The sequence below is a fragment of the Capsicum annuum genome, chromosome 6 (genome assembly GCF_002878395.1).
Source record: "Capsicum annuum cultivar UCD-10X-F1 chromosome 6, UCD10Xv1.1, whole genome shotgun sequence".
Taxonomy (NCBI): Eukaryota; Viridiplantae; Streptophyta; class Magnoliopsida; order Solanales; family Solanaceae; genus Capsicum; species Capsicum annuum.
The window spans coordinates 205,212,038-205,228,296 of record NC_061116.1 but is presented as its reverse complement, the minus strand read 5'-3'; the positions used below and the strand labels follow the sequence as shown (position 1 = coordinate 205,228,296).

Here is a 16,259-nt window from a genome sequence, read left to right as displayed (position 1 = left end):
TCCTTTTATTTTTTGGTTTGCTCGAGTTTAATTTCTACAATTGATAATACAGTTTTGCTACATTCCAATTAATATGACATATAAACAACACTGTCCATATTCCATAATACTCCCTCCGTCCCATTTTACCTGTTCCAAATTGGGATGACACAGCTATTAAGAAAACAATGATTGGTAATGTAATTTTACCATTTTGCCCCTCTTAATTGTGTCTTGTTGTTAGTTTCAATATTGATGGATGACTAATACCAAAGCACCATTAATATTCTTAATGGTGTACTCTTAATGGTACTCCTCTTTGCAACATTTTTTAAGAATACTAATAATAAGGAGTCATCAATTACACTAAGGATATAATGGAAAAAAATTGTCTTATCTTGATAAGTAAAAAATGACAAATAAAATGGGACAATAAATTAAAAAATTTGGGACGAATAAAATGAGACGGAGGAAGTAATCTAAATTATATATTTAAACAATACAATAAGTTGTCATAACCAGATAAATACACTAATAATGGTAGATCATTGTATAACTTATGAATTTTTTTAAAGTTATATGCACATATAATGTAAATAATAGTCGCCCGTCAAGATACTTATTATAAAGCAATTACAAGTAAATGTATGTCTTCGATAAATATCAATTAATAACTTCATAAAACTGATAACTTACCTTCTACTCCCTCCGTTTCTTCATACTTGTCACCTTTCACTTGATAGTTAATTTAATTAATTTTTTTTAGCTAAACTGAACTAGAATAATTTGTTATTTAAAATTTAGATCTTCAAAAATTATATGAAAAAATAGTAAGTTGCAATCTTTTTTATATTAACATGGTGAAAAAATATATATTTTAAAATATTAATCAATTTTATGCCGTGACTCTCAAAAAGCGAAATGTGACAAGTAAAAAAAAGATCGGAGTAATACTCATTAAACCACATCAACTTGGGTGAATTTTTAATATTATCTGCGCATAGTAGTACTATATAACTAACCATAAACCAAAAATTATTTATTTATTTTCTTATTTTCTTATTCTCTTTTTTTTGGAAGGAATGAAAGAAAGGTATAGAAAGCCTTGTGGGGCCAATCCCATGTTGATTGCCAGCTGAAGGCCGAAAAGAACGCTTACAAAACCCCCCCTTAAAGCCTTTCCCCTGAAATCACCTCTACTCTAAGGACTACTCTTTCCTCTCTTAAACATACATCACAAACACTTCTTATCGATCAACTCTAGCTTCCAAATTCGTCATGGCTCGACCACAACAACGCTATCGTGGTGTCCGTCAACGACATTGGGGCTCTTGGGTCTCCGAAATTCGTCATCCTTTACTGTAATTACTACTCTTTCCTTATCTGTTATAGTGTCTGTTGTCAAATCTTTTCATTATTAACGATTGATTAATTGTTGTAAATTAAACAGGAAGACGAGAATATGGCTAGGAACATTTGAGACAGCGGAGGATGCAGCACGAGCATATGACGAAGCTGCAAGGCTCATGTGTGGACCAAGAGCGCGAACAAATTTCGCGTTTAATGACAATGATTCTGAATCATCATCATCGACCAAGTATCTGTCTTCAGCTTTGATTGCTAAATTACAGAGGTGTCAGATGAAGTCACTTAGTATGGCTAATAATAGACCAAAATTGGAAGATCAAAGTAGCCAACTAGGGAACAGGGGAGATCATGGCATTGCTAGTAGAAGAAATGTGCAAATGAGCGCTGAAATGCCAGTAAGTTATGAAGGCCAAGCAGAGAGTACACATACACAACAATTCAAGTCGCTTGAAGATCACCATATTGAACAAATGATTGAGGAGTTGTTGGATTATGGATCAATTGAGCTCTCTTCTGTTCTACAAAATTAGGCTATCAATGTGAAATGTTGAACTTTTGCATTCTAATGAAATCCTTCCCTATTTCTTCACTTCTGTCACTACCAAGTTAAATGTATAGTTGGTATCTTGCTTCTAAAAAAGGCATCCCAGTGTACTAAGCTCTCGCTACATATGGGGGTTCGGACAATGGAGGAACCAGGAATTTGACAAAGAATGTGTAAATTTTTCGGTATTTATGTTCACCCCTAGTTGAGGGTGTGCAAAATTAAATACACATATAATAAGATAGTTTAGCCTATATACACAACATAATTTTTCGACGAATACTGTGCACCCGATCACCCTTTGATATAGGTGGCTCCGCCCATGGTTCGGATAAGGGCCAACCACGAGGCAAGGGCAGAGCTACCTATATCAAAGGGTGGTCAGGTGCATAACGTTCGTCAGAAAAATTATGCTATGTGTACACACTAAACGTTAGCTAATATGAGTGTGTATTTAATTTTGCACACTCTTAACCCAACTAAGAAGAAAATTTACACACTCTTTGTCAAATTTCTAACTCCGCCATTGCCATCAGGGCCTATGAGATGACAATGTTCCAGCCATTTCAGTACCCATAGTAATAGTTGGACTTTTTGTTCTTCTTCGGTATGAACAGGTTCCTGTCTTCCAGAGTTGGCGAACATTCTCATAATTTAATTTTCTCAGAGAGTTTTAACTTTAATATAAAGTTAAAAGGGATCGATTTCATTTACATTGTTAATTTCCCAATTAAAAGATAACTATAAGTAACGGTCCTCAATACGTAAGCAAAACTATTAAAAGAGGGCATACATTATTCTACTATAAATCGATAACAACTTACCCTACACTGTTATTATTCAAATTATCTAAAGCATTTTCTCACTTGGAAGGTAGACAATTCTCTTGACAATATTCACAACATTCTATGGATAGCTGCTACTTTTTGACTATATTGAAGCTTATTTAACAACAAAAGTTGGTTGTTTCTTCTTGGACTCTCTGGAATTTTTGATAATTTGGTGAATTCAGAACCAAAGATTAATATATTCTAGCTTTTGTAAAGTTGATTATAGTAGACAGTATCTACTGCATGAAGTTTGCTTTTGTAGAAAATTGCTAGCAGAGCAAATCATATTATTACTATTAATACTTTGTTAAGACTGAGCTTAAGTTTTATATACGGTCAAGATAAATCTTTTTATACCATCGAGTCAATCAAACAATCTCTACAAGTGAACCTCTTTAAAATGCTGAGTTTGAACTCTTAAAAATAAGATACATTACCTGTTACAAGTTACAACAGGTTCAAATGACACCATACTGTTAAAACTATTTAATTTATACCATACTGTTAAAACTATTTAATTTATTAGTGTATATTATTTAAATATAATAACTTTGTTAATGAGTATGCGGACTTATTCTCCATCAAAGATCACTTTTTGCCTTTTCTTTTCCAAGTCGCGTTCCAAAAGTTCTCTCAATATCTTTATATCATCCGACCTATAAATTAACATAATAAATTGCCGCCTATTTATGTTATTTGTCTTTTAAGAATTTTGCACAACTCTTACACAAAAATAATTTGTAACTCTATTGTCAAATGAGATCGAAAAAACGATCCAAACCGGTTAAATAAACTACAAACTTGCTTGGTTTGATTTGCTTTGATTTTAATTCCAAAAAAAAGAAAAAATCAATATTTGGGAATGTGGGATAAATTTGTTAAAGAATTATTCTATGGTAGTCAGTTGGAAACGTGGCGAATTCGAAACCATTCTATGTCACCAAACTAAAAAAAAGCACCAAACTATGTTATATATTTAAAAAAGTAACAAATTATGCTTAACTCACAAAAATTGTGAGTTATGCACAAATATTTTAACGGAATGCAGTTTTTTGAAAAGTGTATAACTCACAATTTTTGTGAGCTATTCATTCTTATTTTAACATAACTCACAAAAATTGTGAGTTATGCATTTTATTTTAACATAACTTACAATTTTTGTGAGTTATGCATTCTTATTTTAACATAACTCACAATTTTTGTGAGTTATGCCTTTTATTTTAACATAACTCAGATAAATTGTGAGTTATCTATTCTTTTGTGAGTTATTTAAATAATGAAAAACGTTTTCGAAGTTCCATTAAACATATAGCTCAGAAAAATATATATAACTCACCTTTTTTGTAAGTTATGCATATGTTTTATCATAACTCACAAAAAAAGTGAGTTATATGCTTTTTAAATTCTTCTATTTAAGCACCCGTATACATTCATTCTTTGTATATGGTTTTCAATTTCTTCTTCTTCTTCAACTTCAATTCTTATTTTTACAATTGTCTTCAAACTCAATTTATCTTTTCAAAACTTTATCAAATTTTAGAGAATGAATTCTGAACGTATTAAAGTTGCACTTTTTTGGAATGGCGAAATTATTCACGAGGAAAATACAATATAATTTCGCCATCCCAAAAAAGTGCAACTTTAACACGTTCAGAATTCTGTTATGAACCAATTGTCCCACATTGAAAAAATAGAGAAATGCTAAGGAGATTATCAGCCAAATGGGTTCTCCTACCCATTAGACTAGTCTTTTGGGTTGGCTCTCCCGTTTGGTTTATAACATTGGTACTTTTGTTGAGAGTCCTACGCGTTGGGCCGTGACTCGGAGTGATGACCTGCGCGCTAGGAGTGGTGGCCTGGACCCAAGAGGGGTGCCAGCCGTGACCAACTGGGCGTAGTCGTGACCAACGAGGATCGATCCACGTGTGGGGAGCCGCGCGTTGGGCCGTGACTCGGAATGGTGGCCTGTGTTCCAGTAGTGATGGACTGGATCCAAGAGGGGTGCCAGCCGTGACACCAAATGGGAGAGCCCAACCCAAAAAACTAGTCTAATAGGTGGGAAACCCATTTGACTTATAATCCTCTTAGCATTTTTCTATTTTTCCAATGTGGGACAATTGGTTCATAACAAATTCATTCTCTAAAATTTGATAAAGTTTTGAAAAGATAAATTAAGTTTGAAGATAATTAGAAAAAGAAGAATTGAAGTTGAAGAAGAAGAAGAATTTGAAAACCTATACAAAGAATGAATGTATACGGGTGTTTAAATATGAGAATTTAAAAAGTTTATAACTCACTTTTTTTGTGAGTTATGATAAAACAGATGCATAACTCACAAAAAAAGTGAGTTACATATACTTTTGTGAGTTATGTTAAAATAAAATGCATAACTCACAATTTTATGAGTTATGTTAAAATAAGAATGAATAATTCATAAAAATTGTGAGTTATGCACTTTTAAAAAAATTTAACATCGTCAGCTGTCTTTCGTTAAAAATATTTGTGCATAACTCACAATTTTTGTGAGTTAAGCATGGTTTGGTATTTTTTTAAATATATGACATAGTTTGATGCTTTTTTTTGTTTGGTGGCATAGAATGGTTTCATATTCAAACATGGCCAAACAATAGTAAGGAGGTCTAAAGTGAAGTGTATAGGGCTCGTTCGGTAGGAAAAAGTTAATTCAAAATTATTTATTAAGTATATTCTACCCTGTACAATGAAAATAACATTACAATTTTAAAATAAATTATCTCACGTTATTAACCCAATCAAATATAGAATAAGTTTATGCTAAAATTAAATTTGAAATCAGTTTATCCCTTATCCCTCTTACTAAACCAGCAATAAACGGGTTGTATGCGTGCTGCGTACGTCTTTCATAACATTAAAAATCCCTAGATAGTCTCGCGCTTTTCTTTTTTCTGATCCATATATTCCAACTAGTATTATGTTGGAGATACGAATCAAAATCTGAAGGTTTGACCCAATAGATTCCCCCCATATAAAGAATTAAAAAACACTAGAAGTTTTTTAAAATTTTATTTTTACTCATATTAGGCGATATAATTGAGTTGATAAGGATTCTATATATAATGGAGAACTTTTTTATTGGAGTAAGTGAATGAGATACGTTGTGTTAAAACCAGGAAGTACTAAAACAATTAAATTGGACCATCGAGAGTATCATATATTGTTCTCTTATTACTTAAATGGGTATCATTGGCTACTAACACTGGTCATGGCATTGTATTTGGATATTGACTTTGAATTGATTTGCATCCTCCTCCAGAGCATCAAATTAAATAGAAAAGCCAAAATAAGAAGAGTCACTCCAATTAATTTTTCAATATTCTTGAACATATTGTTACGTACTTTGTGTATTTGATGTATTTTAAGAACCTTCCGCTGGACCCCCATATTTATATTGTTTATGCTTCAGTTGGTAAATCTGGGTGTACAAAACCTAGAGTTTCCCACATCGATTGTGAATAAAGAACTTGGTCTCTGTATCAAACAATCACCACTTCATAAAATAATTTTTGTTATCAAGTCGATCAACCACAGTGTCCATTTCTTAACACATCCGTCAACACCATCCTAATTGAAAGAATTAAAGACTATTTAAACAGTAATAATTCGTTATTATCTTTTGCCAAACTGGTTGAAAATTGAAAATCTTGATGCAATATTCAACATTACATTTCAAGAGACATAAAGCTTTGTAAGGTGAAAAATAGAAACTTGCTGAAGCAAATGGGGGCCGGTGATAAGTGTTGAGTGTTGACTGATGAGCAGTTAGAATTGGGCAAGTGTTGTCTGCTCGTATTGTCCCATCTCCTCACATGTGCAAACCCCATGTTGTCCAACGCCTCCTCGCACATGGTAGTCACATATTTTTTTCCTCTCGAGTTTAAGTTATATACATCATTGGTATAAAAAGATTAACTATTAAGTCATAAACAAGAATATTTATATGTAATAAGTCTTTATAAAATATGAGATTTGTAATATAAAATTTTTACAGGTAGACTGTTATAATATAAAGATCATATGATGACTGAGAATATATATAACTTAAATTATTTTTTGGTTCGCAGACGCCCGTACTGTTTAAACGGGGTTGTTTTATTGTTTCCCCTTGCACGTTCTTTTGTTGTTTTATCATTCATTGAATTTGAATATTGACATGACATATGGGACGATGAAATGTCATGGCTATGGGTTGAAGAACAGGACAATAACACGTTGTTATTAGAAGGGAAAGTTCAATTAATTTAGAGGGGAAAAAAAGAGAGAATTTAATACGAGAAATTTGCTTGGATTGCTCAAAGTAAGATGGTTAAATTTATCTATACTGTACAATATTTTGTATATTAAAAGCAAACAAGATTAGCCAGTCGAGGAGAAGTCTTTCAGATGTAAGAATGAATTAAACTCTAATAAATCTCACAATGATTGAAAAACTCAAAAGGTTGCCATGGGATTGGAAGGAAATATCCATCAATAACATGTTTCCCTAAACTTGTATAATAAATTTATTTTGATTTTTTCTCTAAAAGAGTACTTTGGTGAGAATCTATCTGTGATTAATCAATTTAAAAAGCATTTTTTACAGCAATTAATATCTGATCAAATTTTTAAAAAGTGTTTTTAAAGATATTTTTCCAAAATTACTTTTCGAAAAAATGCTTTTAGAACAAAACTAATTTTTGGCTTTTGAAAAACAGTTTATGTCAGAGATGTATATCGGTCGGTTTGGTTTGGTTCAGTTTTGAGTATTATTGATACGATTAATCGGTTTGTAAACACGTTAAATCGGTAATCAAACCAATAAGATAATCGTAATCGATTTTCGATCCGTAGCGGTTCAATTTTCGCTTTAACCTATAAGAAAATATTCCTCCAATTTTTTATTTTTTTTTGCTTTCTCTTATTTCTATTTGTTCTATACTATCTTCATGCATAAAGTCTACATAAATTACAAGCACTGATTAAGACAACAACTATAAAATGCAAAAAAATAATAGGGTATATATTTAAAGTCAGAGCCACTATTATGTACTTATGGATAAAAATATAATTTTAATTTGATCTTATTGGGTTATCAATTTAACCAATAATTCAAATCTTAAAATTGAAAATGGACCGATAGCTCAATAAAAAAATTTACAAAATCATTAAAAAATTATTAACCGACTAATAACCCAATACCGAAAAATTAATATTTTTTATCTGTTTGGTTCGTTGGTTGAACCGGTTTTTGCGCACCTCTAGTTTCTGCTACTCGACGGAAGTATTAATTTTCTGACAATTTTTTTTTTTTAAACACATCATTTTTAAAAAATTAACATTTTTGACCTCCCCAAAAGTATGACAAACTACTAGTTCGCAAGAATCTTTATACAAATAGCTAGTCAGATTCATGTTTACTTTTCCTAATCAATATAAATAAAGTATACATAATATATTATGCATTTATCAAATTACTTTTAATTTAAGCGATTGAATTGTTGACCTTAATTTTAAACGACAGTGTTCGTGTTGGGTCAGGACTTGGATCGTTGTTTCATTCCAAGCAAACGTTGTAATTTGACCTCATTGTCACACTGGCATAACAATAATCTTTGGGTTGAATTTTTTAGTTGGGGCGATTCCGATGGCTTTGGATCAAACTACCCCAATCCATTCCAAGTTTTTTTTTATTAAAAGGGCATGCATTAAAATAACAAAAACCGAATATAGTTTATACCGTTCCTACTATGTTAGCCAAGATTAAAAACCAAGTAGCTTGGGCTAAACTCGTTACTGTCTATAACACAAGATTTAACTTTTTTTTCAAAAAAAGTTCGTGTGATGTCTGCCCAAACTGCATTGGCTGCACATATTAGTGAAAGTTCAAAAATTCTGATTTCTCCAAAATCCATTGAGTTTGCATCTTGCTTTGCCATGACATCTGCTACACCATTTCGCTCCCTAAAGGAGTGAGACACCTCTGGATTCCCTAGTCTTCTTAGCCTTGACCTGTATTCATCAATTAAGGCATCATAGTTTAAATTTCTTGTGGCTAACATAGTGAGAACCTCTATGGAATTGATGTTTATCTCAATAGGTATGAGGTTCTTTTGCTCCACAATTTTTAGGCCTTCATTAACCGCTAATATTTCCATATGATTGTTGGTGGTTCTATGATAACTTTTATAGAATACCACCATCCATCCTCTATTATCAAATCTGATAATTCCCCAAATGCCCTATTTTTCAGCGTTTCGCAGACATGAGCCATCTATATTAAGCTTAAAAGCCTTGATCCTTGATGGGTTTCACTTAATATTAATGGTTTCAAAAGCTGGATGAGGATTATCTTTCATGATAGTGTGCTTATATTTAATAGCCTCCATGTAGGCCTGCATAGGAATATGTTTTTTCTTTTTGTTGTTGAAAGTGTTATTGTTTCTGGTCCTCCAGATTGACCAGAAATAGAAGGGAAGGACATTATGTCACTCAAGAAGGTTATCATAAGTTGTGTGATGAGTGAGTTTTCAAGTTTTTATCTAGTTAGGGGATAAAAATTTAAGAGGGTAATGGATTTTGGAAAAAAAAAATTCTTAGAAAGAAGGGTGTTCTAGTAGTTGTGGATGATGGGGCATTCAAAGAAGGTATGTTTGATATCTTTTGTGTCATGGTTGCAAATAACACATCTAGAGTTATCCTCGACACCAATTCTTGACAAGGTAAGGCTAGTGAAAGTCTATTATGATGGATGAACTAGAGAAAGTTTTTGATCTTTGAAGGAATTTTTGCTCTCCAAATCCATTTAAAGGATTGGGAAGTGTTTGTGGTATTGGAATTAAGGCTATTTACCAGAAGATTGTATGTGCTTTTGCTGGTGAATTTGCCATTTCCAGAGATATTCCAAATAAGGTTGTCAGAAGTATCCTTAGAATTTGGTGAGAAGGAGAATTTGATGTTCTGGATCAGATCTTGGGGAATTTCCAAAGGTATATTTGCGAAGTCTCATTCACCATTCCTCCAAACTTGAGAGAGTTTCATGTTTTTATGGTGTTGGAGAAGGGGTTAATAGATGATGTTTTTTTATAGGTTCATTGCAGGGGATCCATCTATCTGTCCGAAAATTGACCTTGTCACCTTTGTGGATTATCCATAAGGAGGCTCTTTTACAAACTTCCCATCACCTATGGATGTTATTCCAAATTCTAGAGAAATTATTAGAGAGGTTGGTGGAACTTGAAGGACAGTACTTACTCCTTAAGACATGAGCCCAAAGACTGTTGGGGTTTTTGTAAAACCTCCATGCTAAACCTAGAAGCATCGTGGTGTTCTTGATAGAGGACTTTTGGAGACTTAAGCCTCCTATACTCTTGGGGGTGGTGATAATGTTTCAATTCAGCAGGTGCATTTTCTTTTTTTTTTCTACAATAGATCCCTAGACAATTTTTTTTTGGATTCTATCAATCAGATTGTGGATTTTAGAGGGAAGAGAAATATATTGTATGACATGGATGGAAATATTGCTCAAGGAAGATTTTGTGAGGACGGACTTGCTAGCCATGTTAAGGAAGTTAGTTTTTCAGCCAGCCAGTTTGGAAGTAAGGTTATCCATAATGTATGAAAGTCCCTGATGCAGGGTTTCTTGTGAGAAAATTTGGAATCCTGGGTGCTTACCAAAGCAGTATTTAGCTTGAATGGAGAGGATATTTGCCAATCTGAATCTATCCTCTTGTTTACAGTTCTGGGAGAAGATGGCCCTGAAATTTAAGGTATTCATTTTTGGGCCAGAGTGGTAATTGAAACTATTAAGTTTGTCCCTAATAGTTGTGCAATTTTTTTCATTGGACACTGCAAAGAAAATCAATTCATCAACAAAGAAAAGATAAGAGAGTTTTAGCCCTTCGTTGCTGATAGAGATGGATTCCAAGCGAGAATGTCTAATTCACGGTCAATTCTCCTTGAGAGAAGTTCCATGCCCATGATAAAATTGTAGGGGGATAAGGGGTTCCTCTGTCTTATTCCTCTAATAGGTTTGAAGAATACAGTTTTTCCTTATTGACAAAGATAGAGATAGAAGATGATATGATGCAGGACATGATGAGTACTGTTAATTTAGGAGGGATATTAAAAAAGTAAAGATTTTTATGATGAAAGACCACTCAATTCTATCAAAAGTTTTTTCGAGATTAATTTTCAAAATTATATTGGTCTTTTTGGCCTTCTTTTTTCTGAAGTGGGAGATTACTTCCTGAACAATGATGGCATAATCAGAGGTTCTCCTGTTGGGGAGAAAGCTAAACTGGTTTGGGCTAACAAGTTTATCCAAGAAAGGCTTGAGACTACTAGCTATAATTTTAGTAATTATCTCATATTAAGTGTTGAATAGGTCAATGGATCTGAAGTTTCTCAAGTTTATGGCATTTGAGCATTTGGGGATAAGATAGAGATAGGTGGAGTTTACCTTCTTCTTCTTCTTCTTCTTCTTCTTCTTCTTCTTCTTCTTCTTCTTCTTTATTTTAGAGGAGTTAAAGTTATAAACACAGAATTTAATGGTTCAAATCCCATAATTTCCCAGTATTTTGGGTGCATCAATGGATGTTTACTATCAGGACTAGGAGCCTTGAAGAGTTTAAAGGACAAGATAGCTCTCTTGATTTTAGAAGGGGTGGGGGCACTATCAAGGAGATGATGGTCCTTAATCCTAATGGATCCATGGGATAAGGGGTTGCATTGTATTTAAGAGGAGAGGAAATTTGATTAGAGGAGAAAAGACTGGATTAAAATCCTAAAATTTTAGACTTAATCTCCTCAGAGGTATAAGTTCAATTTTTATTATCATCTTTTAGGGCAGAGATATTGTTCCTTCTTCTATTGAGGGTGGAAGTATGAAAGAATTTAGTGTTAGAATCTCCTTCTAAGAGCCAGTTTATTCTGAATTTTAACCTCTAGAATTCTTGTTCATGTTTCAGAATTTCACTATATTCTATGGTGAGGTTTGATTCAAGGTTATGGAGGAATATACTATGGGAATAGTTGGGGGATCTCTGGATACCAACAAGTCTAGCAAGGGTATGCTTTTTTCTATGAAAGCTATTATCAAAGACATCCTTATTCCAAACCTTAAAATCAGTCTCAAAGGTGGTGATAGATTCTGTTAAGAAGGTATTATGGGCGAAAAAGTTCTTAACAATGTTTATAAAGATGGAATGGGAGCACTATATAGTTTTCTTTCTGAAGGGTTTCAGAATAGGGGGAGAGAAATCATCTAAATTGAAGAGGAGCGGGCAATTGTCTTAATAGGTTCTAGGGAGGTGAGAGACAAAAACTTGAGGGAACATATTAATTCAGGAGTTGTTTGTCAGACATCTATCTAATATTTTTAACATGAAGACATTTCTAGTCCCATGTCTTTTATTTGATCAAGTGTACTTCTACTCTTTCATCTATTTCCAGTCCTATATCTTTTATTTGATCAAGTGTACTTGCAACTCTTAAAATCTAGATCTATCAGACCATATAATTTAATGTAACCCTAAAAATAGGAGGCCTTGTTATTATTAATGTTGTTGTCCCCAAATTCTTCAGAAGTTTTGAGCATCTTATTAAAATCTCCCTCCATGAAAAAAACATTATGGGAAGAGTATTTAATATTGGTCACAAAATCAGTGAGGTTAGACCATAGGGATTTTCTATCCTCAAAGTTATTGCTGGCATAAATAGCAAAAGAACCAAGGGAAGGGGGAGTTATTTACCTTGATGGAAACATGGATTGCCTAGGGAAAGATGGATATGCAATAAATACTGAGAATGGTGTTATCCTATATGATAACAATTCCCCTATAGTTGTTAGTAACAGGAAACTGAATATGACTATAAAAGTCTAGTTCATCCGCAAGGTCCTTGTGGTCACACATTATAGTATCTAGAAGGGCTAGAAAAGAAGGTCTATGTATCTAGATCATTACTTTGCAGTGTCTCCTAAACTCAGTACTATTTGTTGTCTTGCATTCTATGTCATGTAGTTCTTCATGAGTACTGGGTTTGGTTGAGGGTTATCCGTTATTACTGCCTTTCCTTTCCCAGGTATGGTGTTGGTTGGGGTGTTGATGGTTCTTTCCTTTTTCTTGACAGTGGTGTCATTTTGATTTTGTGGAAAATTTCCCTCATTGAAGGCAATAATTCAAGATCAAACTTGTTGAGTTCTATTGAAAATAAGATTAGAAGCATTTTGCTGATAAGGTCCTCGAACAAGTGGATTATAGGTTTTTCTAGAGTTACCACATCTGCTTTTGAGGCCTTAAAAGCAGTTAGAATTCTTTTCATTTTTATATTATTCTTTTAGAGCTTAGATTGTTTTTCTCCACTCCTTCATTTCTAGATAGATGAGGCTCTTGAGGTTTTGAGGGGGAATGTGGATTTGGAGATAAGAAGTGAGACATAAATCTCTATAAAAAATATGGTCCCATTTCAGGCAATGATGGGATTTTCGGCGATAAGAAGCATAGGCACTGACTCATATATTTATTTCCTTTGTGATTATGTCTGGGGTTAAATTCCCCTAAGTCTGTTAATCAGTGATTTTTACAATTGTGGTCATCCATACAGTTGTCCCATAATTTGCAAGGCCCTGATTTAACCTCTCCATTATAAATTGGGCTAGATAGAGTGGATTCTGAATGATGATAAGAATTTGTTTTCCTCCATATTCAGTTGGAGTGGAGCCGTGGCTTGTGATAAACACATTTCCAACCAAAAAGTTAGCTGATGGTCTGGAGGTAGTGGCTCCATCATGAAAATCAAGGCATTTTAGTGTGGGTTTGTTATTTCCACTTAAAACTTGGGAGAGATATGAAGGATTGTCTTGGGTAGAGGAGTGAAAGTACAAGATAAGAGTATTTGGGGTGGTATATTCAGAAATATTGGGGGCTTTTGAGCTCTCTTCATCATTACCATTACTATTGGTAATTAATGCAGACTTTTCTGAGGTGACAGTAAAATCAATGTCATTGATGTGCGCCGATGGAGTCTCTAGAAGAATGGAAAATATTTGGTTGTTTGAGGGAGAGAGAGTGTTGAATTGGCTGTGGGACATGTCCACCTCATAAAAGAATGTGGCATTGCCTTTTTAGGTATCTTTGTTTTTAATTTTTGAGTCACCCTTGTTTGGACTTTGATTTCCCTGTCATTGAGCAAAATAGGTTTGCTTGAATCTTTCCCGTGGCCTGTGTTTATTGGGTTGCATTGAACATGCCCATTACCTATTGGCCCTTTTCTTGATTTTATTTTAGGCTTTTTTTCGTGTAGGTTGTTTTGATAGCCATTTGGCCCATTGGGTAAGAGGCCTTTTATGTAAGGGTGTTTTGACCTAATCCCGATAATATAGGGTTTGCCTGATTTAGGTCGAGACCTTGTCCATTGCTTGAGTTGGGCTCGATCTCACCAACACAATATATTGAAAATTTTGAGTTTCAGATAACTTACCTGACGCTGCATTGAATATTTTTACCTTGATTTTCTGGGTAGGTCTGAGGGTACCTTGCTTGACCTTGTTGTGGGTATTGATGTTGCTTTTCTTCCTTCTCGCAAACGTCACTATTTTTCATCTATTCTCTATTTTTTGTTGTTTTGATGTGGTGGTCGACGGTTAGTTTAGTGGTGGTGATTTGATGTATGTTCATGACCTTATAAGATGGCCCAGCCTTCCGCAATTCTTACACAAAAAACTTTCTCCCTCATAGAGGATTGGTTGTTTGTGTTGTCCAATTGTCATCAACGCCTTTAGCAGGGGTATCCAGAGGGACTTGAACACATATACGGGCGTATGTCCCCTTAGTGTAGATGAGTGCATGCATCAATTTTCAAAAGTTTTTCAATCTTCTTCCTCACTTTTTCTAAGATTCATTTTATTATAGAACTCTATTGGGAGTTATGGTAATCTAATCCAAATCGCCATGGATTCAATTTGGAATTCTTTTGGGACAAACTTTGGTTTTCAAATTCTAACTTATAGGAATGATCTCGCTACAAATCAAGGCCCTTTTTGGGTGACTTTTATCTGGGATGTCTTTTCACTGAATTTTAATGTGAATTAGTCAAAGGGCAGATTGATTAAAGTTTAGTTTTCTTTGAATTTCTAGTGATCTTTAATTTTTGTTTTCAAGTATTGGTGGTTGAATTTTTTTCAACCGCCTTGATGATTACTGAGTATTATCAAGGGGTGTATAGTCTCTGTTTGTCATCGGATGAGAGGTGAATGACTTCTTTGTCGGCCAAATTTTACAGTTCAGTTTGATTCTCGAGTTCTTCGTTCGCTTGATCGGTGGAGACTATACTATTTTTGTCTCTTAGTATTTCGTTGTAGGATGGTTTGTTTTGCATATCTATTGCTATGTGGTAATCAATTTCATCAGGTGGTTTTGGAGAGTAGGTGGGGTCTGTGTGGTGGGATTGCGGAAGGTGGGGGAGTCATATTTTCGTTCAATTAAGTGGTAGTTGGTGAAATTAAGTATTGGAGAAAGGTTGGTCTTTCTCTCTCTAAAGAATTCAATTTTAATTTAGAAATAATAATTGTGTATATCTATACTAAGATTATCATTATCCATAACTTGATGGAGAGAAACATTAATTACTATGGGCTCATCTTAGGGAATAAACAAAGTAAAATCGACGGAATAAAATTGTAACGTCCCAAATTTGGTATCCGAAATGTTACACGGTGCTCATAACTCCGAAGGAACACAAGCTAACCCATGACTGATATTTGTACCTGTACACTGCATAACATCATGTAAAATGTAGAAATAGTAGGCTGAAACATGCCATAAGTTTCAAAAACTGAATAAAACATCTGATAAAACCATATCCGAATAATGTGGTATCATAATACCAAAACTGAAGTAAATGTCTGAAAATACTGAAGTCTAAATCTAGTCCGAAAGCCTCTAACTAACTGAGCTGTCTGAATAAGGAGTTGATGGGACATGTCCCCAACTAACTCCACCCACTGAAAACTAAGCAGAAATAATGAATTAAATAATCATATCATCCTCAAATGATGAGAACTCACTGCTAAATCTGGCTGCTGAAATTTGGAATGCTACTGATGCTCTGGAGCTCGTGCTTTTGAACCTATGGTTTAAAACACCATAGCACAAATGCGTCAGTATGGTTGAATGTACTGGTATGCAAGTGAGGTAGGCTGAATGCAAAGGATTTATATGGATGAACAATACTAGATGACTGAATAACATGAACGCGAGAATACATGTATGAATACGTGAACTATATTTGAGTTCGTAAGATTACTGACTTATGAGTATGAATATTGATATCATGAGTTACTGATAACTGATACTGAGCGACTGTGTTTGACAGTATAGGGTTTGATGGAACTAGTCGAGTTCCGTACTGTTCTGAGTTGATTATATTTGACAGTCCTGAAGGCTGTAGAATTATCTGAGTTTTATTACTGAGACTGAGACTGAAACTATAACTGTGGGAAGTAGTCATCTAACCGACATGCCCTA

The 16,259-nt window shown here is 34.0% G+C and overlaps 1 protein-coding gene across 1 annotated transcript; it reads left to right on the top strand.

Moving 5' to 3' along the window:
- Nucleotides 1–1,158: 1,158 nt before the first annotated feature.
- LOC107874769 (ethylene-responsive transcription factor ERF003) lies at nucleotides 1,159–1,936 on the top strand. The gene is made up of 2 exons (XM_016721512.2): nucleotides 1,159–1,340; nucleotides 1,430–1,936. The coding sequence occupies exons 1-2, from the start codon at nucleotides 1,258–1,260 to the stop codon at nucleotides 1,875–1,877; spliced, it is 531 nt and encodes a 176-aa protein (XP_016576998.1). The 5' UTR covers nucleotides 1,159–1,257; the 3' UTR covers nucleotides 1,878–1,936.
- Nucleotides 1,937–16,259: the final 14,323 nt, after the last annotated feature.

Excerpts from the sequence above, each read along its gene's own strand:
- LOC107874769 (XM_016721512.2), top strand. The coding sequence starts at position 1,258 with ATGGCTCGACCACAACAACGCTATCGTGGTGTCCGTCAACGACATTGG. Across the intron at positions 1,341-1,429 it reads GAAATTCGTCATCCTTTACT|GAAGACGAGAATATGGCTAG; the intron begins GTAATTACTACT and ends TAAATTAAACAG.